The following is a 24,552-nucleotide window of genomic DNA, read 5'->3' on the forward strand; positions in this document are numbered from 1 at the left end:
TAGCTAATAACTAAATAGGAGTCGAGCAGCTTCTGGTAATGAGACTTGCCTCAAAATGCAGTAATAAGTGTCATTACATAGGAATTGGTAATAGCAGGGAACTACATCTAGCTCTTTTACCAAGATAGCATATACGGAATAAAGGGCTCTGATCTTTTTAGGGCTTATCCACGTATCTAGGTGGAAGTTCAACACTAAGGATTTCTGGTGAACACTAATGGGGCTAGACTTAGTGATGCAAATTGGCATGCAATTGAATCTTGGCAGGATCAGGGACAAAGTTCAGGACCAGAACATAGTGCTTGGAATCCATTTTTGTTTAATCATTGCATTTAGGTATGCAAATAGATGATGAGATTACAATTTCTCCTGAATATGCTGGGCCAAATACTTTTCCAGTGCAAAAAAAAAAAAAAAATGAAGCACTGCTTGTTAATGCTGAAGAGAATTTGGTCTTACTCACAGTAAAGGTCTAATTTTGAAACAGAAGAAAACTAAGCAGCTGCTTCTTATGTCAAATTAAATCAGCATCTAGCTTCAGACATTCCCAGTGAAATTCAAATTTAAAATAATAATTAAAATACAGGTAAGCTATTATATCAGTGCAACAACAAAAAAAGACTGAAAGTTCCTTTGAATTATAGTCTTCCTAGGCAGAGGCAGAAAATACAACTGTAATACGACTGTATGGTAAATATGTGTTCAGGTTTTGAATGAAAAGACAGAAGAGTACAGTTCTTGTTGCACATGGTCTCTCATGGACATAAACAGATATAAACTGGGAGAAGCATCAGGTATAAATTTTAGATTTGTTATCACAGGATTTTAATTCAAAATACCAACCATAACGAAGCAAAGATTTTAAGATTACTTCATCCAAAATGAAAAAATGAAAAAAAAAATTGAGTCTTAAAGTTATCATGTCTTACAAGAAAGAACTCACCCTCTACCAGTCTTCAAAATAAATTGAGTTTTGTGGAAGAATTAAATAGGTACATTACCAATTATTTCAAGGCCTGCTCAGTTTTTCTGAATACTACATGCATTTGTGAACACTCAATTCGTGGACTGATTTAAGCCATGCATGGAGTTGCTGAGCTGCAGATGGAGCCTTTTTTTCTTGCACTAAGAAAGTCCTCACAGTCTTGTTGACTGTGCCAGAACCACATGTGTATCACATGCAGGAAAGCAATTAAAGGTTGTCAACAAATGCACTAACCTTCTCAAAGTTCTTTGAAATATTCTTTAATATATGCTAGTTAACATTCCCTAAAACGCAATGCAAGCACATCCAAGTAACTGCAGTGTTATGCTGCTACACAGTGCTATCTAAGGTTAGCTAACTGCTTATCACAGTCATTTCACCTTCAAACATGTTGGGTTTAATTGAGGAGGGGATTTATCAAGCCATTCAAAATATCTGCAAACAAAAGTAAGGTCACACCAATGTTTAGCTAATAGTCCCCATCTGATCCAAATGCCATGGCTTTGAGACAGACGGAGTGTTTATATTCCAGTCAGCTTTGTGACTATCACACTGCAAAGACACATCCGAGTGAAATTTGTCTACAAACTAGACAGTTCGAAAGACGCCTCGCCACGGGAGCTGTGAGCTCAACGCTGCCTGCAAAGTTGACTTAAGAAGCCAAGTGAACACTTAGTGTAAAGCTAGGTCAGGTGTGTCCGGACAACAACAAAACACAGAAACAGCTAGAATAAAGCCCTAATCACAAATACGCATGCAGGCCAACCCTAGGATTTGTGAGGTTCTGCTTTATAGATTTACACTGGTGAAATAAACAGTACTTGAGCTTGAACCCCATTAAAATCTGTGAATACTTTACTCTTGGACATATGCAAGCTGATCATGTGTGGAAAAAATTCAACAGATAAATCAGGAGAACTTTAAAAGACTTTTAAGGAAATTAACAAAGGGATTTTTATGCAATTTCACAAGCCATATAGGGGAAAAAATATGCGGTAAGTTCCTGGCATTTTATTACATTTATTTAGTACTTTAAATTATCCTATCCTTTTAAAAGTTCTCTTAACTTTTGATAGATCTCTGCTATTCAGAATTGATGCTTGTTTCATTCATGAAACCGCTTTGTTTGCTTCCTACAGAAAGCTTCCTCCACATTTGAAGTCTGTCCAAATAGCATTTATGTTCCTGCACAAATCATAAATATTTAGAATTATTTTTTAAACTTTAATGCTTAGAAATATTTTTATTTGAAGCATATTTAAAAATTAGTAGAACTAACTGAGCTCTCATAAATCTTAAAATAAAATTGAAATTAATTTTTGTTGAAAGATACCCTTTCTTACATTGTTCAAGCAACTCCCAGGTCTAAATTATTCTGGTTTTACCCAAAACAGTGGTGGTAAAAAGGTTATGGATCAATATACACATATTCATGGAGGCAAAGCAATTAGCACTAGATTTTTAGAAGGCATGCAATCACATAACAAACACAGTATGAGCTCTGTTCCAGAAATACACAGCCACTTAAACTCTGCCTAAGTTCCACAAGACTTCTGAATGCAAAAGACTAACAAGATTGACTCTACGGTAATGAGATATTGTTGGAAATTACTCTATAATGATATTTTACATTATCTCATTAGCACATAAATTGCTATTTTTAAATTGGGATAAAGCTGTAATAAATCATTACACAGTTATCGGTAACCATAGTAGTAGTGATTATAGTGTTAATGTTTATTTTGCATTAGTGATGATGACTTCTAATATTTTCCTACACGACCTTATAGGCCACATCTAATTACTTGTTTCTTCCTGTAAAACAAACTGCCATGCTAAAAAGTCACTTCTCAGGGATAACTGTGGTCAGCTAAGACTTCTATATTTTAGGACAAATTACCACATTTGAAGAAAGACATAGTAAGAGGAATTATTGAGTCACCATCACAGGAGGTATTTAAAAGGCACGTACGCAGCACCTAGGGACATGGTTTATAGGTGGGCTTGGCGGTGTTAGGTTTACAGTTGGACTTGATGATCTTAAAGGTCTTTTCCAACCTAAATGGTTCTATGATTGATTCTATGATTCTATGAAGGTATCAATGAGGAAAATAAAGAAGACTCATTCTTCCTGTATAGAAGAGAATGGGCTTGAACAACAGTTAGAGGTCAAAACCCTCCACTTGCTACAGCCAGAGAAACTCTGATAGAACTGTCATCCCTATGTTTTAGGATCAAACTACCAAAACAGGACCGCAAATGAAAATCAAAAGGATAATAAAAAATTGGGTGCAGACTTGAAAGAAAGTTTTGATGATGGCAATACCAGGGTGAGAACAGACTTCTGAAAAAAGTATTTTATTCACATGCTAGGTTTTGTTGCCATTCTGTCCAGGAGTGTGAATGACAGTGTGCACAGAAAAGGACTCCCTCAATTAACTACTAATCACTTTTACTCTTCACATCCCACCATCGATCAACTTTCAGCACTTTTATCTTTCATTTTCCTTTCCCTAATGCACAAGCTGTAATTTTTCCAGTATTATGTTGTTTAGGAATGAAAACTGTAGATCTTAATGGTTAGGCTGGTTTTACAATCAGTCCCTAAAGCTTCCATTTTTGTTTTACTTATATTCATAGGAGGGAGGAGTTCCTATGTAATATAATAAGACTGAACAATAATAGAATTTGTTCCTGCAAAGTCTAGCAAGCTAGCAACCAAGGTCTGGATGAACAATAGCAGTCATAAGAAAACCATACAATTGCAGAAAAGAACAATAATATTTTAAAATAATATGTGCAGAAAGTTTTCCTTGTTTAAAGATGACAGAACAATTTATTAGTTCGTGCCACAACCTCAAAATGGCAACTGTAGCATTGTATGTCTGCCCAATTTACAAATACCTGCTCAGAACCCTCTTTAGTCAAAAAAAAAAAAAAAAGAAAAGACGACCTCTAAATACACTCCTACTCTTGGAAGAGCCAGCATAGTCTACGTAGTCACAGAAGGAAAGAGAGAGAAGAAAGCAATTTTCTTCTGGAATTAATATCTCGGACTTTTCCTGACTCTTACCTAACTTTCAATCCATGGCATTCCAAAAGTCTAATATGCTATACTTCTAACCTCCTCTCAGATTTCTTAGGTGAAGTTATGGAAAAGAAGAGAAAATGAGAACTAGCAGCTGCTGAATATAGTTTTAGGTCTGACTGTTTAGGTGAAGAGTTTGACAAACATTAACTGTCAACCAAACTTTCCTACCTACAATGCCGCCCAAGAAAAATATTCAGCCTGTGCTTGTATGAAGCCGTTTCAGCAAGCAATTACTGTCAGGAAATAAAACCCTAAATAAAAGTTACCTGTGTAAATGAATTATTTACATTCACAAAGAGAAGGTCATATTATAAGGAACCTTGCTGTTAAGTCCTTGGGTAAAAGGCCTCTTTCCAACCCAAAACCAGTACGTCTTCGTCAACCCAACAGACAAAGTGTTTTCCAAGTACTGAAAAGATACAAGTGGCTCACCAGAAATGGGACAAAAGAGCAGTTTTATGTGCAAAGAACTGTATTACTTGTGTTAAATTACAAGATTAGGTTTGGAAAAATGAAGTGCTTGAATACCAAAATATTTCTGTATATTGAAGTACTGTAAGCTTCAAATTAAAGTGTTGCTTTCCAGCATTTACTATAAATTATGTGTTCTATTAAAAAAGGCAAAAAGAAAAAAGCTAACTTGTTAAATAATTACAAAAAAATAAAACCACATTCTTTTTTCTTTTAGGAGAAACATTAAATTGGAGGGCTTCAGGGTTGCTGCATTGGAATAAAACTTCCCTACATATTCTCATACTCTCTTAGCATGGCTCATTAAGAGTTTTACCTGAGAGAAGGGTGAGTAAAAAGTAGGGTGTTTCCCCTGACAGCTGAGAGCTGTGAATCAAATCAGGTCAGCAACCAAACTCAGAGATTCCCCTTTACTCAGCTCCATGGTTCAGCAATTAGAAAAGCAGAATGTAGGCATGAAAAAACTCACCGTCAACACCCTTTCCTAATCAAAAATGTTCCCATGATAGATTTTGAAAGAACCTGTGTCTGATGCGCTCTACTGGCACCAGAACAGGATTGGGTGCTCAGGATACAACGAACCTATTTATTTATGTCATGTTTTAAAACTCAGACATGGACTGCAATTTTCAAAATCTAAAACTGTGACTTTGGAGTGACCATAGAGTAGTTTACCCCTCATTTATTAGCCTTGCTATTAATATTCTAGAAGTGCTTATGGCTAAGTTTTCAGAAGAAAGCATCAATTACTGAAGATGCTAGAAAATTAGAACAGCAGATAATTGAGAAATCCCTTCTATCCTCCCACCTAGAACAGATTTTTTTTCTTGTTTGCATTGAATAGCATCCCTTTCCTCAGTAATATCCCTCTCTTCACATAGGTGTGCTTATACCTAATGCATGGGAGATGACTGGAACTAAAATAGTCTTCTTATTTACTGTCTTACTCATGGAAATGGACAGTTAATGGATTTCCAGTTTGGTGGCTGAATCAGAAAAAAAGTTTTCTGAAATAAAGACAATCCGCTTTCCCAAAAGAAGAAGTGAGAAAAGTTCAATGAGAACATTTTAAACATTTCTGATTTTTTTCTTATGATCTTTTTCAACTCCTGAGCTCACACTCAATGCAGCCTTGTTTCCTAGCTGACTGGTAGCCACAGCAGTCCACATCCTCACCAATGGTTTAGTCAAGTTTCTTCTTCCATATAAACCAAAATTAGACTAATCTCCACAACCTTCTGCAGTGCCCAGTACTAAAGAAGTTGGATCCAGGACTATGGTTTCCCACTCCTGATTGCTGCCACAATAAAAACAGAAGTTACTCCCTCTTTCCTTCCTATTGTGTACTACCTTTACACACCAGTTAGCTCTCCGGGGGCAACTGTCTATAATCAATCCGAAGTGACAACTGTCTCTCTCAATGCTTCCTGTTGTAAGATGTCTGATACTCTCTTGTAGGCTAGCACAAAAAAAAGACTTACAGCAGAAAGTAGTAATTTAACCTTGCATGACAGTTTACAGCTTTCTCTGCACTATGATCTGGGAAATATTTTGATCTGTGAGGCAATAAGCAACCCTCTCTCGCCACATATGGGGAAACCTTGCTGGAGCTAATTTAAAGAGTATCAGGTGTGGCAATCAGCAGCTAGCAAAAATAACTTGACAGCCACAGTGGCAATAGCCTGTGGTGCACTTCAGGGTTCATTTCTGTGTGGCCTGCCAGGAAGGCAGGTCAGACAGAAGAAAGGTTGTCATAGTGCTTCAGAACTCAAGGTTTTCATTAGGATTGTGCTTTAAAACACATATCTCCTTTAAAAAACAAAGAAGAAAATTGTGCCCACTCACCCAACAGAACTGCTCCTTGCATACACTGAAAAACTGCTTAAATTAGTTACAGAGATAATTTTTAACTGCTTAAAAAGAGAACTGCTGTTAAATGCTACCAAGCTAGCACAGTAAAGCACGTCAGACAGAACTTAGGCTTCTGTGTCTCCTGACACAAGTGAGCCCATCTATTTCTACTAGCTACACCTGTGCAAACCTACTCAAGGTACTGAGAGTGGCACAGCTGTTGGTGAGACTGCTGTGGTCTTGAGAAATTTGGCTAATAGTTATAAAGATACTTGGGGCGCAAAGAAAACCAGCTTTATTCTCAAGACAGCTAAAGCTGGTGGAGTTGAAAGATATGTAGGCATTCAATTAGGGGGTATATGTATGTGTGTATATACATATATACACACATATATTCATATGCATATACATTTACATACTTCAAAGTGCATTTATTTGGGATTATAAATACACAATAGATACAGGGGCTCACTAGAGGCTGTATGGATCAAATAAATCTGGAGGATCCAAGAGGAAACCAAGAGTTACTGCAGGATAATCAAAAAAAGGAGGGAAAAGCAGGCATTAGTGGTAAAAGCACCTCAGAACACAAGCTGATGACGCTTTCTTCAACATGTGTAATTCAGAGCCTTCACTGACATAACGATACACTTGAGAAACAGAAGATGTAAACATGCAATACAAATTAACCTACTACTCTTTTCTACCCTTCCAGTGAGTATCAGTAAAATCAGTATTATTCATGCTTGCTTTGCCTCTCCCATAATGCTCTTGCCTCAAGTCTGAGTTGATGTCAGCTTGACTATTTTTTTTAAAGTAAGGCAGCTTAGAAATCAGGTGCTAGAAAGTACAGGAAAAATAAATTAATAGAATAAACTACCACACTTACACAATATTTCTATTGCATTAAATATGGAATTTGGCATTTTCAGTTCTGGTTGACCATTACAAGTATCAGTCGAAAAACTTGCTGTCAGCTAAGTATCTCTGAGGCACAGATAGTTCTGTCTTGTAACTTGCTGTTTCTTCATTTGGGTGTTTATCTTATTTTAGCTTTATTTGTAATATTTATGATCACACTCTACTTTCAGTTTCCCTGGGTAGTTTGAAGTACACTAGAGTATAGTCCCTTCTATTTGGCTTTTCTCTTACCAGCGTTATTTTGCTCCAGCCTCTGAAATAGAAATTAACTGGAAGTATTAAACTTTCCGTGAAAGAGTATAAGTAACTGCAAAGATCATTGGTACAGACTGAAATGCAGGGGAAATAACCTCTATGGTTTTTTGTATTATTTTTAGGTGTTTTTAAAAAATACTAAACCAGAAATTTTTCACTTCCTAACACCATTTTCTCACATTAGGAACACCACGGGGAAAGGCAGTGGATAGCAGTTCTGTCTGTTTGTACCTACCAAGCGTGCATAACTCCTTATTCTAGTCGTGTTGTGTTCTGGGGAAGGTATTTCAGGAGCTGGGGAAAGGGTAGGTAATCACAGGAAGGCTGGAGAGCACCTGGTCAGGCTGCAGGATGTGCGATTTATACCTCTGCACTCTAAATTAGAGTGCTGAGGTAACTGACTCCTTGATAGAGATGCTCAGGGAACAGTTTTGTTCTCTAAAAATTAGTGGTGAAATAAAATGGTTTTTTTCACATTAGCAGGCTGAGATAAAGAGGGAAGCGTGGAGTTCAGCTCAGTTCATGAACTAATCTTAACATTACTATTGCCTCGTCACCACTAAAATTTTGGCCATTAGTTATTGTTTCTTAATGAACAATAGGTAAAAAGATCTTTTCTTTGAGGTAATCAAACCAGCTACCGAAAGGCAACTCTTAAGACTTAATGCTCTTCATGATCCAAATGAGTACTGCAGATATGAGCCTGGTCTAGGGTGAGATTTTTTTCCTCCCACTACAAACGTCACATTTAAGAAACCTCTCACATACTAACATTTTTGATGGGTAAGGTGATTTTCACGATGAGACAAAAAGATAGCATATTATCTTCCACATGTAAAGCTCACTCAGGGAACGTGATTGGCAAAACTTTACCTTTGGAAGAATACACTGTGACAAACTTTGTGTCTGTTTAAGGCAACCTACATTCCGTATGAAGACAAGCACAAAACTATGTAGGGTAATAAAAGTAGCTTGTTTCTTCCCAGGACTCCATTGTGGACTAAGCTGTCCATTAAGAAAGGTGAGAGGGCAGGTTTCATTAAAGTAAACTGACTTTGAAGGAAATATGTTTTGTCAAGTGTTATTTAACTTACCTGTGGTTTACTACTTGTTTTTTAAAAAAAAACCTTAAATTTTAAATAAGTTAATCAGAAATAGAACACTGGAAAAAAACTAGTTTATTAATAGAGCCTAAGTAAGACTGAATTATTTCTAGCTGTAATTATAATCATTTTACTCTGTGGCCTGTTGGCTTGCCTATTATTTCCGTTCTCATTTTATTAATAAAGAGGAAGCAAAATTTCAGGGCCAGAACTTAGGCCTACTAAGTGTCAGGACTTAAGCCAGTGTGACATGGGGGGAAAAAAATCACTCTTTCAGGGTAGTAAGCCTTACTGCACTTAGAAAATGTTGCATATCCATTGAATGGGTCTCCACTTCACAGGACTTTGAAACAAACTCCAGAGTACCTGCCTATGGAAGAGATTTTAAGACCTTCATAGTTCAGAATGGGTTTATTTGTTATCTGGGACCGGTGCCTTTTATAACATGCAACAGACTCACAGCTCTCAGCCCTAAAATTGTACCTGGTAACAAGTGGGTGAACAAGACACTTTGTCTCTGTAAAACACTTTTCTTTTTGACTAATCAGTACACTGGTATAAGCTGTTCAGTGTGAGGTGCTTTCTTTTTTTTCTATTGTTTTTTTTCAGTACCAAGAGGTGTGTATATTCCATGGTATAACAGAAAACTGTCAGATGCCACAATTAAAATTAAAACCCTCACAAGGTGTGATATTTATGGAGGCAAGAACTCTGCCAAGTGCGTGCCCATGGAGTATGCAGTCAGACATTCCCTGCTGGTAGAACACTGCTTTATTTCGAAAGACCAAAGGTCCCTTTTAGCTAGACAGGTCCCGTTAAGGTGTCAGGTTGCTGATAGCCTTCACAGGGTAACTGGTTTGCCTAATACTTAGGTTGTTCAATCCACTCTTTCAAAATCCTGGCTTGGAACCTTGCAGGTGATGCCTGTACTCCTGAGTGTAGATGGAGCATGTGGTCTGACTGACATTCATGTACATAACCTAGGCCAAGTATAGGCCAGCATAAGAAAAAAAGAAAGGAAAGAGCAAGTCCTGGCATCGCATCTTAGCACTGACCTACACGGTCTTTACAGTGGTTTAGATAGGCTGGGCAGGGCAGGAGGAAGGAGGGTGGCTGAGTGCCTGTTCAGAGGAATTCATTCACTAATGGACATACTCCTGACATGGAGGTGGTGTGATTTCTGAAGTACTTAGTGCCCATAGTATGGCAAGTGGGCATTCAGGATATACCTGTTCAGTGCCAGGTAGTACCTGGGCATACCTGACCTAGGCGAAACATCAGCTTCCCTGGGAAGGGTGAAAGACCACAGAAAAGTCACTGCCTGGGCCAGCACGCACTTCGATACCTTCTATTTGCCACAGTCATCTTCTTCCATGGCCTTTGGCATTGCTAAACTGTTAGAAATAGCAGCTTCACAATGATCGGAAAACTGAGTGGAGAGCAATGTGGCATGAAACGGTGAGTGTCCCCTGTCCTGTGGGACAACTGATTTGCCTACAGGCAGCACTGCATAAATGCAAAGGTCCGAATCAGTAGATGACTGCACGTTAGTCCTGGATTTAACCCTCAGCGCCTTTTAAGGCCTGCACTTATACTTGATTCTGAGAATTACTTCTGTCTATTTCCACTGGTTTATTCCATACTTTCTACAGATTTCAAAACATGCATTTTCTCATTGTATGCTCTATGTAACCTGGTCCACTACTTTTTTTCCTAGTGCTTTAACTGATCTGTATAACGCTTTAACTGATCTGAATTAATACTGGGATCTCCATGGCAGGAACACAGTTCAGTTGCCAGGACAAGTCAACTATCTAGTTTGGAGGATAACCTTCTCCTCCAAGATGTGTTTGTCTGTGAGGAACGAGCCGGCAATTCAGGGAAGTTAGATGTAATGCCCGATTCTCTGACATTCCGCCCGTGTCCTCCTTGACAAATGCAGCAGCAACTCAGCTTCAAAAGGGCAATGTTATTTATCTGCATCAAAGGTAGAAGAGGAGGGAAGAGGGACCAGGGAAGGAGGCAGAGGTGAACTAACTTCTCTAGAGTCTGAACAACACTCAGCTCAGTTCTGAAATAGCCAGATTCCTATCAAAGAGAAAAATGGCCTAGGACTGAGATGCTCAATAGAAATAGATAGAAGTAGCTGAGAACTGTGAAATCTCTGTTTGGTACAATATATGAGGAGCTGTGTACTTTAACTCCTTTCTCTAAAACAGGATTTATGAAAGTTTGTGGAGACACAAAAGGAATTATTTTGGTAACAATGATTTCCCAGTGCTGTAAGATATGTCTGACCTCTACTGATTTTATGGCAACTGGCATGGGGACTTTGAATGATTACTTTGCCCCACATAGGCATAACATAATTTACTCTGCCTGAAGTCAGTGATCTGAGTACACGGTGTACAAAGTAAAATAAAAAATTTGTCTGAGAATGTCTTCCAGATGCTGATATGGGTGGGGAACTGCATTAAAGCACTTCTCCATCAGATATTAAAGATCAGCTAAATCCAATATGACAAACTAAGTAGAGAGAAAGAGATAAATGTCACTCTGTGTTAAAAACAGACACATCTATCAACTATGATCTTTATAAATACTATGAAAAATCAAAGTAATAGCTATGAAAACAAAAACCACTTTCTTTTCACTTATAATCAGTGGTAGGGATTCTCCCTTTAATCTCTGCAAAGATGCAGGAAAAGCAAATTATATTAGGTAGTTGTTTCAAGCTTTCCCCATTCCCGGGTCATACTGAAATATATGCAAGGTACACTAAATGTCACAACAACCCCATGCAACGCTACAGGCTTGGGGAAGAGTGGCTGGAGAGCTGCCTGGAGGAAAAAGACCTGGGGGTGTTGGTTGACACCGGGCTGAACATGAGCCAGCAGTGTGCCCAGGTGGCCAAGAAGGCCAAAAGCATCCTGGCTTGTATCAGGACTAGTGTGGCCAGCAGGAGCAGGGAGGTGATCGTGCCCCTGTACTCGGCACTGGTGAGGCCGCACCTCGAGTACTGCGTTCAGTTTTGGGCCCCTCACTACAAGAAGGACATTGAGGTGCTGGAGCGTGTCCAGAGAAGGGCAACAAAACTTTGAAGGGTCTGGAGAGCAGGTCTTATGAGGAGAGGTTGAGGGAGCTGGGGTTGTTTAGCCTGGAGAAGAGGATGCTGAGGGGAGACCTTATTGCTCTCTACAACTACCTGAAAGGAGGTTGTAGCGAGGTGGGGGTCAGTCTCTTCGCCCAATAGGAGAGCGACAGGACGAGAGGAAATGGCCTCAAGCTGCACCAGGGGAAGTTTAGGTTGGACGTTAGAAACAACTTCTTCACCAAAAGGGCTGTCGGGCATTGGAACGGGCTGCCCAGGGAGGTGGAGCAGTCTCCATCCCTGGAGGTATTTAAAAGAAGGGTAGACGTGGTGCTTGAGGATATGGTTTAGTGGTGGACTTGGCAGTGATAGGTTAGTGGTTGGACTCGATGATCTTATGGGTCTTTTCCAACCTTAACGATTCTATGATTCTATGTAAACGACAAATTGCCTCTGACTTGTCACACAAACTTGCTGTGAACAAACTGAGCGGCACCTGTGCTATAGCCATTCTGATCTAAGGATACAACAAGGCAAACAGAGCATAACCACAAAAGGTAAAAAAGTAATGGTTTGAAACACAGAACGTCATTATACAAACTAAAAAAAAACTAAAAAACAAAAAGGAAAAGATAATAGCTCAGAATGGTTATAAGCACGTATCTACTGACTCCTATCTAAATTTTATACCTATATGTAGTAGTATTGCCCACAAGACACTTCCATTCTATCAGATTTCTTTCGGAGATAAGATGCCTGCTGGTTTGGGGAAGAAAATCTCTAGAGCTGCCCTGTACACACACAAATCCTCGTGCCGCCTTCTCAGCATTAAGGAACATAACTTTCATGATCGCATTTTGAAGGGAGTAGATGCACATTCTCCTCTTGCTGTGTCCTTCTCTTTGTTTTTAATAGGCTGGGGTTTTGGTCATTCCTCAAGAGCATAAGTTTCTCATATGTATGGATTGGATAGCAAAAGAGATAAGGGTGTTCCTAACTCTGCCAAAGACCTGCTGAATCCTTTAGAGTTAGCCCTTCCGCATCTCTACTCAAACTCTGTACAAGCAAACCAGAGTTTAGCGCCCTACGTTACCACTACCATCTTCCCATGAGAACTAACATTTTTTAAATATTGGCTTGGGAATGAACTTCAGTCAAAAAAACTTAGTCGTCACTTTCCCAGACATTTGTGCACACTAACCAAAATATAACATAGTCTTTCCTGCACCCATAGATGCTTTTCCTCACTTGTGCAGAAAGGAGTACTTACTTCCAATATCTGGCCGTAGCTTTTTGTCATATTCTCTCAACAGCTTGTTTAGTATGAGAGTCACATCTGTGTCTTGTGTTTTTGGAGCTAAAACCCATTTTTGGTTAGTTGTTCCGTCTTCATATTCATCCTCTTCAACCTTTCTAGAACTGCAATAACAAATCAAACAAATAGATGTTATTTTATATAACTAAAATCTGAATTTACGTTCTGGCTAAATCTCTACACTCATCTGAAGAAGTTTTAGGTATCTCCCTTGGCTTTTTATCTACCCAGCCTAAGGCTTTTTTTTCCAACGGGAGGGACGTTCCCATTAACAGTCGTTGAATATCTGTGGATGGGTCATGACTGAGTATTGTTTAGAAACTGTCTTCTGCCAGTCCCTCAAAAAAATTATACTCCAGGAGTTAATACAGCTCTCAGAGTAATATTTTATATCCTATATTTTAACTAACCTATCCCAACTAGTTAGTTTACAATACGTTCTTACAAATAGCGAACATCTGCAGTATTATTTTATTAATACATCAAGACAACTGATTCATCTCCTGCACAAATGCTAATAAGAGTGTTAAAAATTCATCTTTTAATACTTCCTAATCATTTTATCCTATTAATAAATTATTATACTCTCAGTGCCTGAATTTCAGTTTAATGTATTACAAGGCTTAGAATTAAGAGCTTGCTCCTTGAATTTAAGATGGATTATCACAAGCACACAAATACACTGCATAAATTAATCTGAATTTCCGTGCAGTTTTAATGACATTTAAAAAAAAAAAAAAAAAGTACTACACCAGGAGTTGTGACTTCTTTCCTGCATAGGTGGATCATTTTTATTAAGAGCTAATAGAAACGTGGTGAAACTACAGTTTGCCCAGAAATCACAGCTAGAGCTATTTTCACACAAGACTAATTTCATTTGTGCAGCTTTTTGTGCACGAACAGTAAAACGTTGATTTGAAGATGTATCTTTTGGTATCTTAGAAACCAAATCTGTTTAATGTCTCTCACTGGAGAAAATCTATGACAGTTAAACTGAGATGAACTTATCAGGAGAAAAGATAACCTCAGTGGTGGAACCTACAGTAGTAACCATGTGTGGCTTTGACCTGCAATTGCCCTGGTGAGATGATACGATTTCACAACCTTTTTACACAAATGTCAATAATTATGCAAGGCGCAAAGCAATGGAGAATCAGAGGCACCAGCCTTGCTTATTCATGGGATGTGCTACATGCATCAGAGAGCAACCTCCTTTCTCTCTCTCCCTCTCCTCTCTGTAATGACACTAGCGTCTTTTAAAATATCAGATGTCCAGAAGATGACAGACACTCTATAGTAACAGAAAAAAATGAATACAATTATAAAGATGTAATCACAGAGCATCATCAAACCTCAGCATTACTTGTAGACCACCATTCAAGCATTTAATGAGACTTTTAATTGAAACTGCTCCTCAGCCAATACGGCCCTAAGGATTAGCCATGAATCACTTAACATGACCTCACAGATTGCAAGCACTCTAGGTACAATTTCTAAATAAAAATAATTTTGAAACCTAGCCCCTGAGGATTTTCTACAGAGAGAGCTCTTATAACCAAGTTGCAAAAGTAGAGAAAACTTTGGGAAATTTTTGAATAGATGAGCATTCCTTCTCTGTTAGTGAGAACTTCATCTTTTTTGTGTAATTTACCCAATGAGCATTAAAAAACCCTAAGAGGATTGTTGCGGGGCTTTTCTTCTCCCTCAGATTCATGACAAGCCCTGTGTTTTAATACTGCCATTACCATTCTCAAAGGAGGCACTGTCTCCAAACATACACGGTTGATACTTCAGAGCTGAAACCCTGCAGTTGTGCTGAATTGCAGACAGGAAAGGAGCACAAATCATACGTCTTTTCCTGCTGCATCCACCACAACTTTACTGGAGGCATTCAGACTGCATGTGGAAATGAGAACTGAGTTCAAGTGGCATCAAGATTCCCATTTCAGGGAGCTGCTTCTTTAAAGCCAGTCACTAGTAAGACTCTAAGCATTGACAGACCTTTTAAATCCCCTCACTCAAGCAACTTGTTTCCTACAAAGTACCTCCAGACGATGTAAATTCCCACCTACCTTCTAAATTAAGATTGGGGGTGTGAGAAAGGTTTCACAGTGAATCAGATTAATATACTAGACATATTTTTCAAGGTGTTTTGTTTTCTTCCCTAAGAGTTTTTCACTTCCCTTGCTTGCTTCTACACAGTTAGGCTCCTTGAAGGCACTTGAATTTGGATTTTCACCTGTAGCCTTACTGGTGACTGCCAAATTCCCAGCATGTTCCCACTATCCACAGAAACAAGTGCGGGATGACAGCAGGCCCTTCTTGAATTGGGGAAGAAAAAGGACCACACACCTTCCCCAGACCCCTCAGGGGCCGCTACTATTGATCCTCTGAGGAGGCAGTGCATAAACTGCAAAGGAGGAAGGCTGGAAAACTCTGAGAGGTTGTGGGGCAAGGATTTATTTCCTGCAAAACATGTGTCCAGGACTTGCTCTCGGGGCTGGCATGAAGCAGCCTTTAGTTCCTGCGGGGACTTGGGAGAGAGATGCCACTCAGGTGGAGGGCAGGCTAAGGAGAGGGCAGGCTAAGGAGAGGGAAGGAGAGGGAAGGAGAGGGAAGGGGAGGGAAGGGAAGGAGAGGGAAGGGGAGGAGAGGGAAGGGAAGGGAAGGAGAGGGAAGGGAAGGGAAGGAGAGGGAAGGGAAGGGCCTCTGAGCACGCCTGCAGCCCGGTTTGTGGCAGATCCTGCAGGGGACACGGAGGTGACACCTTTGCCCGGGTTATGCGGCGGGGACCCTTCCCAGCACCCTGGACAACCACCAGGACCGAAGGAGAGCCTGGTCCAGAAGGTCACGCTGCAGCTGCCGGCTGTCCCCGCTCCGGCCCCCCTCCGCCCGCCGTTACCAGAGCGCCGCCGGGGAGACCCTTCCCGCCCCTGAGGCGGGTGCCGGGGGCTCCCCGCCCCAGCCCGCCACACGCGTCCCTGCCGGCCCCCCCTCCGCGGCGGCTAACGGCAGCCGCCGCCGCTCCCCAGGCACCAGGGCACCCCCCCGGCACCCCCAGCCGCCCCGCCCGCCGGGCTCTCGCTTCCCGCGGCCGCCGGCTTCCTCCTCACGCCGGCCGCGCCCGCGGGGCCCCCGGGGCTGGGGCGCAGCGGGAAGCCGGGGCTGGCGGCCGCCCCGCGCCGTGAGGGGAGCCCGGGGAGCGCCGGGCGCCGTCCCGCCGGGTGCCGGGCCTTGGCGGCAGCCGGAGCAGGAAAACTTTCTCCCGGGGCGGCGCGGGATACCGGTTCGCCGGGCGACCTCCGGCTTCCCGCGGGGCCGGGAGGGACAGCGGCGGGGCCGCCGCGCCGGCAGCGGGGCTGCAGCCTGACGGGGAGCCCGGCGGGTCCCGGGGAAGCGCGGTTGGGAATAAAGCCCCGGCGCGGCGCGGGGGAGGGAGGGGAAGATCCCGCTCTCCTTCCCGGGCGCGCAGTATTTGGCAAACTCCTGCGAGCGGGACTCCAGCCCTCAAACCCCGGTGCGAGGAGAGGGTGTGGGAGGGGGCGAGGGGAGCGCAGACTTACCAGGCGTGAAACACTGAGAGGAGGAAGAAAACCGGCAGGAGCTTAGCGGACATGATCTGGGCAGCGCTGGCCAGGTGAGAGGTGCGGCAGGATGAAGGAAATGTTGCAGGATGTTCACATGAAAGGGAGAATGAGGCAATGAGGTGAAGCTCCTAGCCTCTCTTCCTCTGTATTCTCAGCTTTATACCCTGAAGAAAATACCCCCTTTCACACCACTCCAGGAAGGGAGGGGGGAGGCGAAAAGGGGGGGAAAAAAAAAACCAACAACAAAAAACCCCCCAAGAAAACAGAAGTGGGACGAGGGGGAAATCCTCAGCGGAGAGGCTGCCAGGGCCAGGTATAAATCAGACTCCACGGTCTGACAGGTGTTCAGCGGGCACCGAGCTGCGGCTCTTCCCCCTTTTCTGGCAATCGGTTGCCGGGAGCAGCGGCGCGGCCCCTCCCGCTCCCCCGGCTGGCGCTGGCCGTACCCCCGGGCTGTGCACAGCGCGGCGGAGCCCCGGCCCCGCCGGACCGCGGTGGGTTGGGCCGGGCCGGGCTGGACCGAGGGCGGGCTGGGGCTGGGGCAAGGGGCGCGCCTCGCCCCTCCACACCCCCACCCCCCCCCCGCGGAGCGGCTGGCTTGCGGCCAGCCCCGCAGCGCGACACCGGAGCGCTGCCGGGGGCCGCCCCGCATCGGGGAGCACCTCGTCCCCGCTGCCTGCCCAACAGGTACCCGCCTCGCCGGCAAGGCGGGGGGGGGGGGGGGAGCCGGGAAGGGCACCCTGCCCCCGCCCCGGCGGGCGCGCGCACACGCGCGCACACACGCACCCCCCCACTCTCGCACAGACACACACGCACGCACGCACACGCACACACGGGAGAGGGGGATCCGCAAACTCGCCAGCCATCACCAGCCCAATGCCCCCCGCGGGGGGGGGGGGGGCTGCGGCGCCCGGCGGCAGCTTCCCCCCGCTCTTTTAAGGGGTGCCCCCAGCCCCAAACCCCACACTTACTTGCCGGACGGGGCCCCCGGGGCGCTGGAGGTGCTCTCTTCAGGCGGAGGGAGAGGGGTCGGCGCTGCTGGTGGCCGCGGGGTGGTCGGAACCACGGGCATCCCGAAGTACATATAGACGCCTATGTATGTAATCGGTGCGGCTACAGACAGGGACCTACGCTGCGGTCTCCCACAGACAGACAAAGATATACAACGCAGCGTGCTTGTATATGCCTCCGTATCTAGCTATATGTACGTAGAGGTTCGCAATGCTCTGTGCGAATGCATGGACACACACATATATGCCTAAGGTGTGCCTGTAGAATGTACACACAGAGAAGAGAGAGAGAGATGCGGTAGACCGAGCTGCGTGGATTTAGGTGTATATTGGGAACTTTAGAATAAATGAGGATTTTCTGCTGCGAGAACTGGGAAATGTGACGGCAGCCAAGTGTATTCAGGGCAAAAATAGTTTGGGTCTGGGCATCGTGTGTCTTTTTACTCCACTAAGAACAGCACAAATGTGATTTTTAGTGACTTCAGTTCTTTCTAGGTGTGTGCAGCTTTGCACCAGAAGTCAGGGTAATAAGAATATTCCCCTTTGCTTTCAGAATCGGAAATGACAAAATTTTACTTACATGACCGTAATCTGGAAACAAAAAGCTCCGCGAGAGGTACGAGCGATCGTTTTACTGTGATCAGAAATCTCGGAAGCATAAATCTTTGCTTCCTCCCCCCTTAGACATAGTTTCCAAGTCTGGGGGAGTCGGGTTTAATTATGACATTACAATTAAAAAAAAAAAAAAAAAGTTCTGCTGGAAGATGCAATCTTGCTTTTAGAAAAACTCCTACATGGTGCCTGAATGAGCCGGCTGGAGAGAGTTCTGTTCCCGAAGTTATGTATTGACAGAACAAGACAGCTCAGGGAAGATCCGCTGTGAGCCAGGCAATTAATTCCCAGTCATGCACTCTAGGTTGGTTTTGTGTTTTGGTTGGGGGTTTTTTTGTTTTGTTTTTTTTTTTTTTTTAACCTAAACGTCTCTTTCCTAGATAATACCGCAGTTCTTTCGTGTTGACTTTGGCTAATTGCAGTTACTGTGAATTACTAATAATCACTTCTTACAAGACTTGTGCTTTTTTTTCCCCCCGTCGCCAGCAGAGAAATTGCAGGTGGGCTCCGGACCGCCTGCTGCCTTGAGAAAATAGCGGCCGGAATAGCGAAGGGAAGGGAAGAGGCGGCGGGAGCTCGGGGGTTGCCTGGATTCCACCAGGACCAGCCGCGTGGCAGCGCGCCTCCCCGCAGGCGCGGCCGGGGAAGCCGCAGGCCGCTCCGCTGGTGGGGAGGGAGCCCGCGGGAGCAGCGGGGCGTGCGGGGGCGCGACGGGCCGGGCCGCCGCCTCTCAGCTACGGGGGGGGCTCCCGCCGGTGCCGGTGCCCCGCGGCTCGCTACGGCCGTTTTCAGGCACCCGAGGGTTTTCTGAAGGCTGGTGCTTATGGAAACATCCCTTGGGGCTCCGAGGGCGCCGTACCCACGTCCCGGGTCGCGGTGTCTGCGCGCTTGGAAAGCTAAGGCGGGAAGCTGGCCGTCGCCACCTACCCCCGCCCTGGCCGCGTGTATAAAAATGTGTGTCTTCGTACACACGCTTAAGTGGAATAAATAATAGCCTAGCCCGTCCCCGGCGGAGCAAACTGCTGGGGAGATGCCGCCGCGGTCCGGGGCCGCGGCCGCCCTGGCCGGGGTGCTCTGCCAGCGGGGCCGCCTCCCCCCCTGCCACCGCCCGGCCGGGCGGCGGAAGCAGGCCGGGCGGTACCGCGGCGAAAACACCCGGGGGCGATTTACAAGGAGCGACGGCGAGCCCGGGCCCAGCGCCGCCCGCCCCGCCGCGGAGCCGGGCGGCCCTGCCCCCCGCGGGGCCCGCCGGCCGCCCCCCACCCCCGCTCCGGCCCGGGGGTGGCCTCCCCGCAGCGGCGGCTCCGCCCGGCGCCGCTCCGCCTCTCCCCCGCCCGCCCCGAGCCGCCTCCCGCCGCGGCGGCGGGATCCTCTGGCGGCGGCGGCGGGAAGCGCGGCGGGACGGGGCGGGACAGGCGTGTGTGTGTGTCTCCCCCGTCCCCCCGCCTGCAGCCAGCGACGGAGCGCTCAGTCACCCCTGCCCCGTGACCGTGTGCCGTTACCGGTGCTGTACGTGGTCAGCAAGTCACCCAGTCCCCCCTCCCCACCCTCCCCCGGGGGTAACCTTCGCAGTGTTAGGCCGGCTGCTCCCCCCCTTCGCTTGCAGCGTGACAGCAAGCCTCAAGGCTCGAGTGGAGCTTTATGGTTCATTAATTACTGCCTCCGTCTCCTCAGGCTGCAAGGAAAAAGAAAAGGTGATGTTTAAGATTTTCTTTCTGTTGTCCTCGGTGGGCGGTGTGTTAATGCCAAAGAAATACCCCAGCATCTCTTTTCATTATACCTCAGCCCTCGGTCATTTCTACTTTTCCTCTTTTCTTCGTACTCACATGCCTTTCTCTTGTAAGCAGGCTCTCTGCCTTTGCTGAGCCTTTTCAGATTGTGTATTCAGGTAAGGATCATGATTATCTGGCACATGCTTTAACAAAATAACATTTTATCACACCCTGTAATAATACTAAAATGTTTGTATTCTCTAGCGCAATAAAATGCATGCACATTTTATCTTACCTTTCACTGCATTTTCACAGAGAACAACTATCTTTTCAACCTGAGGGGTACCAAAGGGATACCTTGTGGTATTTCTTGTGCAGGGGGGGAAGTAAGAGCCTCTGAAGGCAGCTGTGCAGGAAACTAGTTACCCTAAGTAAGGGGAGAAATGCAGAGGGAGGGAATGGGGCTAACAGATCAAGCATCTCACTTGCTAGAACTGAGTGCTTCCTTTCTAAAAGCACTGAACAGGTTCTTGAAATTGGGCACCTGAACTTTTCTGTGATAAAATGTTGACGGAGAGTCCTTACCCGTGGCTCTCCTGGCGTCCCAGTGACTGAGGCTGCCACCTACACCATGAGCAACATAGGAGGGAACTGGGGCTGCTCTGAGACAAACAGGGAAGGGACTGAAACCTGTCACCTACAGCTCCTGGAGTCCTCCAGCCAGAGGCTTATTAGAGATTTATTAGAGACTAGCGCCAGTTTATTCTGGCTGAAGGTCTCTGTCACTCCCGCTGGAAGCGCTCTGCTTTGTACAAATAACTAAATCTGCCTTGAGGGAGGAAGTTGAACCTCAGAGGTCCAGACACTTTCTGTATGCCCTTCAGGGGCTCACTGCGCTCTTTGGCCTCGGGCAGGATATGGAGAACCCCTCCTGATGCCGCCGTGCTGCAGCTCTCCCGCAGCTTTGTGTACGCTTCCTTGCAGAAGCACAGGCGCAGAGGGCAGGCAGGCCTGGAGCTCTGGGGCCGGACGACAGCCGAGCAGTTGTTCTGAGGATGTCAGTAACCCCAGCCTGCAGTGAGTGAAGAACTGAGCCCAGATCCACTGAGGCCAAGACTGCTGTGGGTGGCCGGTTCCAGCATTTGTTACTATATATATATTTTTTATGACAAGTTATGCGATATTTTTTATCCTCTGTGTAGTACAGGAATTTTTCCCACCTACATATGCAACCTATCGTTGTCGGTCCAGTGCATTGCAATCTATCGGTATTTCTCAAAAACTCTTCAAATTTATCTAACTGAAATGAGTTGGTACCTTCAATCAACATTCCTAATTTCCGTTTTACTTTGGTTTTAGCCAGGGCCAATTTAAACAGCAACTTTTAAGACACAATGACTGTAAGAAGAGATAATTACTTTTGAGGATGGCAATGAAAAGGCAAATAATGCAGTACAGAATGGGACACTTACACCTGAGTCGAAATTAGTGGTAATCCTAGGAAGAGCCTTCAGAAGTCCCTTGGGCTTCATAAAATCTAACTTCCATTCTTTCCGTCTTTCTCAAAATTGAACAAATGCCCATAAGAAAATGGTGGAATACTATTTAGTAAAATAGGTAAGGTGAGGATGTCGTCTGACACTGACACTGTGTGATGGCCATATTTTTTTGTAGTGACATAAAAACATATAAAAAAGACAAAGAATTCAAGCAATTTGATCAAACACTCCTTTAGAATAATTTAGGTTCCTCTGAACATTTCAGTGTCAGTTCCAATCTGAGGAGCAAGGGTGTTAGGGGAAATAGATTCTTATTACAAAGGGTATTATCTCCAGATTTAAAAAACAAATAGCTGTGCAAGTGCTACATTCATCTTGTCTGCATAAACTGAATAGCAAAGTAGTTTCATTCAATTTCCTTGAAAATGTAATTTATACGTCCAGCAGGAATTTTTGAAAGGCGAGATTATTTCATAAAATTATTTCTTTCTGAGTTTTGTACAAATATGTTTAGTTATCCCACAAAGGGCATATTCCATTTAGAAAAAAGCAGAACACAATCTGAGATAAGGGAAGAGGGCTAAGCTTTAGAAAATACATTGTTGCCTAAATTCATCCTTAGAGTAAGCTGGCACAGCTCAAATACCAGAAATAAAAACCTTTTCCGTTGTATTTGACTTGTTCTTTCATTCGTAATGGGCACAAGTGAGGAAATTTGGCAGTAGAACAGCATACGCTTACTCTCCAGTGCTGAATTGTTGTAATTCACTTTTCAACTCTTTTTTTCATGAAAGCATACAGGAAAAACCCAATGACAAGCAATTCCTATTTATTACTCTCTTTGGCCATGACTAAGCTGTGAAGTAGACGTGCCCCGCAGGGTCCCGGCTCACCCGTAATGGGGACATGACACAGCTCACCCCACTCCTGAAGGCCCAGGCTCCTTCCAGGGGAAACCAGCGGAGGCTGATGCATATCCAGATACCGCCCCAGCCTGAAGTAGGACAAGGCCAAGGTGTTTACTTTGAGCCAGAATCTGGGAAATGCTCCCATCTCCCACAGTTCAGATGCCATCAATGAGTAATGGTCTCCCACACAAACAGTTCCACTGACTGCAGAGAGATTTAAATTGTTAGGTGTTGTGTAGTGCGAGGCAGTGGTGGCATTTAAGTATTCCAGCCTGGAATCGATAGGCTTATTGAAGTATCTCCCGAACTATGGGACAACACCTACTGTTCAGGCAGGAGCACACGCTGCGAGGTGGCTGCTTCTTCTATCATTGCAGTTCTCAGCAAGGATTAGGAGTGCGTGGGATTCTCCGAGAAACATAAGATAGATGGTTTCTTCAGGAAACTTCAACCTGGTTTAGCAAATACCCAGTAACAGAATCAGCTCTAATAATTATTTTCTGCCTTCACCTGCAAAGACAGAAAGCGACAGTCAGTATAACTGGAAGTGGTTTATGTATAAAATGCCTGTGGTGCCAAATGCCTTTGGCAGGTGATTATCCAGTCTTCTACACATCAGGTAAACTCCAATAAACTGTTTACCAAAATAAAGCAAAGGGTCTGATCCTGTCACCATGCGACTCCACTGTTTACAGATAGCTCCTTATTTGGTGAAGAGAAGGAGACTCTCCATGTAAGTAAAATGGGTCAGATTTAGAGGTCCTGGCACTGCATCCTGCAATGGAGACCAGAAAATGATGCTGACTCAGCCAGGGTAAGAGCCATACTTGGACGTAAGCAAGCAAACAAAGCACAGAAAATGCACTGAGGCAGACAGAATGGCTCTGGGGATGATGCTGTAAGGATGGATCTGAGTTTCTCATTCATGTAGGTAAGAGCCTCACACTAGAGGCTTTTTGTGGAAGTTTGAGGAAAGTTCAAAGCGACTTCATGTGATTTTTATTCTCTTTCTTGTTTTGGGATTCACGTGTATTCAGACATCCTTTTACCATGCTTAGTGTCCTCTGAAGGTTCACAGATTGCTCATAGCATTCAGCAGTGTGGTAAATACAGCCTCTGTATTGCCCCAGAAGCACTCTGGTGCCACTTTCACAAGTACCCTGTAGCCTAGGGTCTGACTAGACAGTCCTGCGCTCCAGCCTTCTCCTGCAGAATAACATTTGCTGAGTAGCTGTATGGGGTCAGGAGGAAAGTCTGGATAGCACAGTACCCTTCCTCTGAAAGTGGCCAGAAGCAGATGGTTTTTGGGAAGAGGAACAGGACATGTGTATATGATATTTCTCCTAAGAACTCCTCTAGCAATCAGCATCTCAGGATCCTGATATAGTTTCATCTATTTAGAGATTTGTGCTGAAGTCCCACGCTTCAGATTGAACTTGAACCCACAGAGCCTGCCTTCAGTCAGTGACTGTCCCATTAGCTCCTTAATCTTCGGAATATCATTGTTCAATAGCTGTTTTTATTTTAAAAACCTACAACTACCTAATCTTACTGTGGGGAAAAAGACAAAACCAAAATGAAAACCAGCAGGTTTTTCATGTAACTACAACGTTTGGTATCTGAGGGGAAGTGATATTAAGTAATATTCTTACTGAACAGAAGCGAGTGTGCCTTTTCCAATTTCAAATACTATCATAAATAAAATGTGAGATAAACAGTTTGAGCCTATGCCACCTGTAGGCCACAAGAATGGTTGGGAAGAGAACTGAGCTTACAGATTCTGATACAGACCCACCAAAACCATGGTAGCATGTGCCAACAGCATGGCAGCATGCTACCATGGGGTCAAAAAAATGGGCAAGTCATCACGTGGACTGTGTTCTGATGGTTTGTTTGGTGCCTTATGCTGTGTCACTGATGTTGCAAGAGTTACACCTCATCTGTTATTCTGGTGAGACTAGAAGTAGCAAGCTGTTAGTAAATTGATTCCTAACAAGAAGCCTTGTCCAGATGTGTAGCCAGCACACATCCACCTGCCATGAGTGTCAATGGTGGGACCTATCATCATCAACCACAGGAAAAGACTTGAGGGCAGAGAGCGAACGCTCATCTGTAAGGCTGCAGGCGGTCTCCCTCAGTGA

General features: G+C 44.4%; 1 protein-coding gene across 1 annotated transcript in view; it reads right to left on the reverse strand.

Annotated features, from left to right (window-relative positions):
- LOC104049471 (gamma-aminobutyric acid receptor subunit gamma-3-like) overlaps positions 1 to 17,105 on the reverse strand; it is a 172,822-nt gene extending 155,717 nt beyond the window's left edge. The window contains exons 1-2 of the mRNA XM_064445312.1: positions 16,647 to 17,105; positions 13,039 to 13,187 (exon numbers count right to left, since the gene is read on the reverse strand). Coding sequence (XP_064301382.1) covers positions 13,039 to 13,187; positions 16,647 to 16,699 — 202 coding nt within the window. The 5' untranslated portion in view covers positions 16,700 to 17,105. The remainder of the gene's footprint in view (positions 1 to 13,038; positions 13,188 to 16,646) is intronic.
- Between the last annotated feature and the right edge of the window lie 7,447 nt (positions 17,106 to 24,552).

This window comes from Phalacrocorax carbo, chromosome 1 (assembly GCF_963921805.1).
Source record: "Phalacrocorax carbo chromosome 1, bPhaCar2.1, whole genome shotgun sequence".
Lineage (NCBI taxonomy): Eukaryota > Metazoa > Chordata > Aves > Suliformes > Phalacrocoracidae > Phalacrocorax > Phalacrocorax carbo.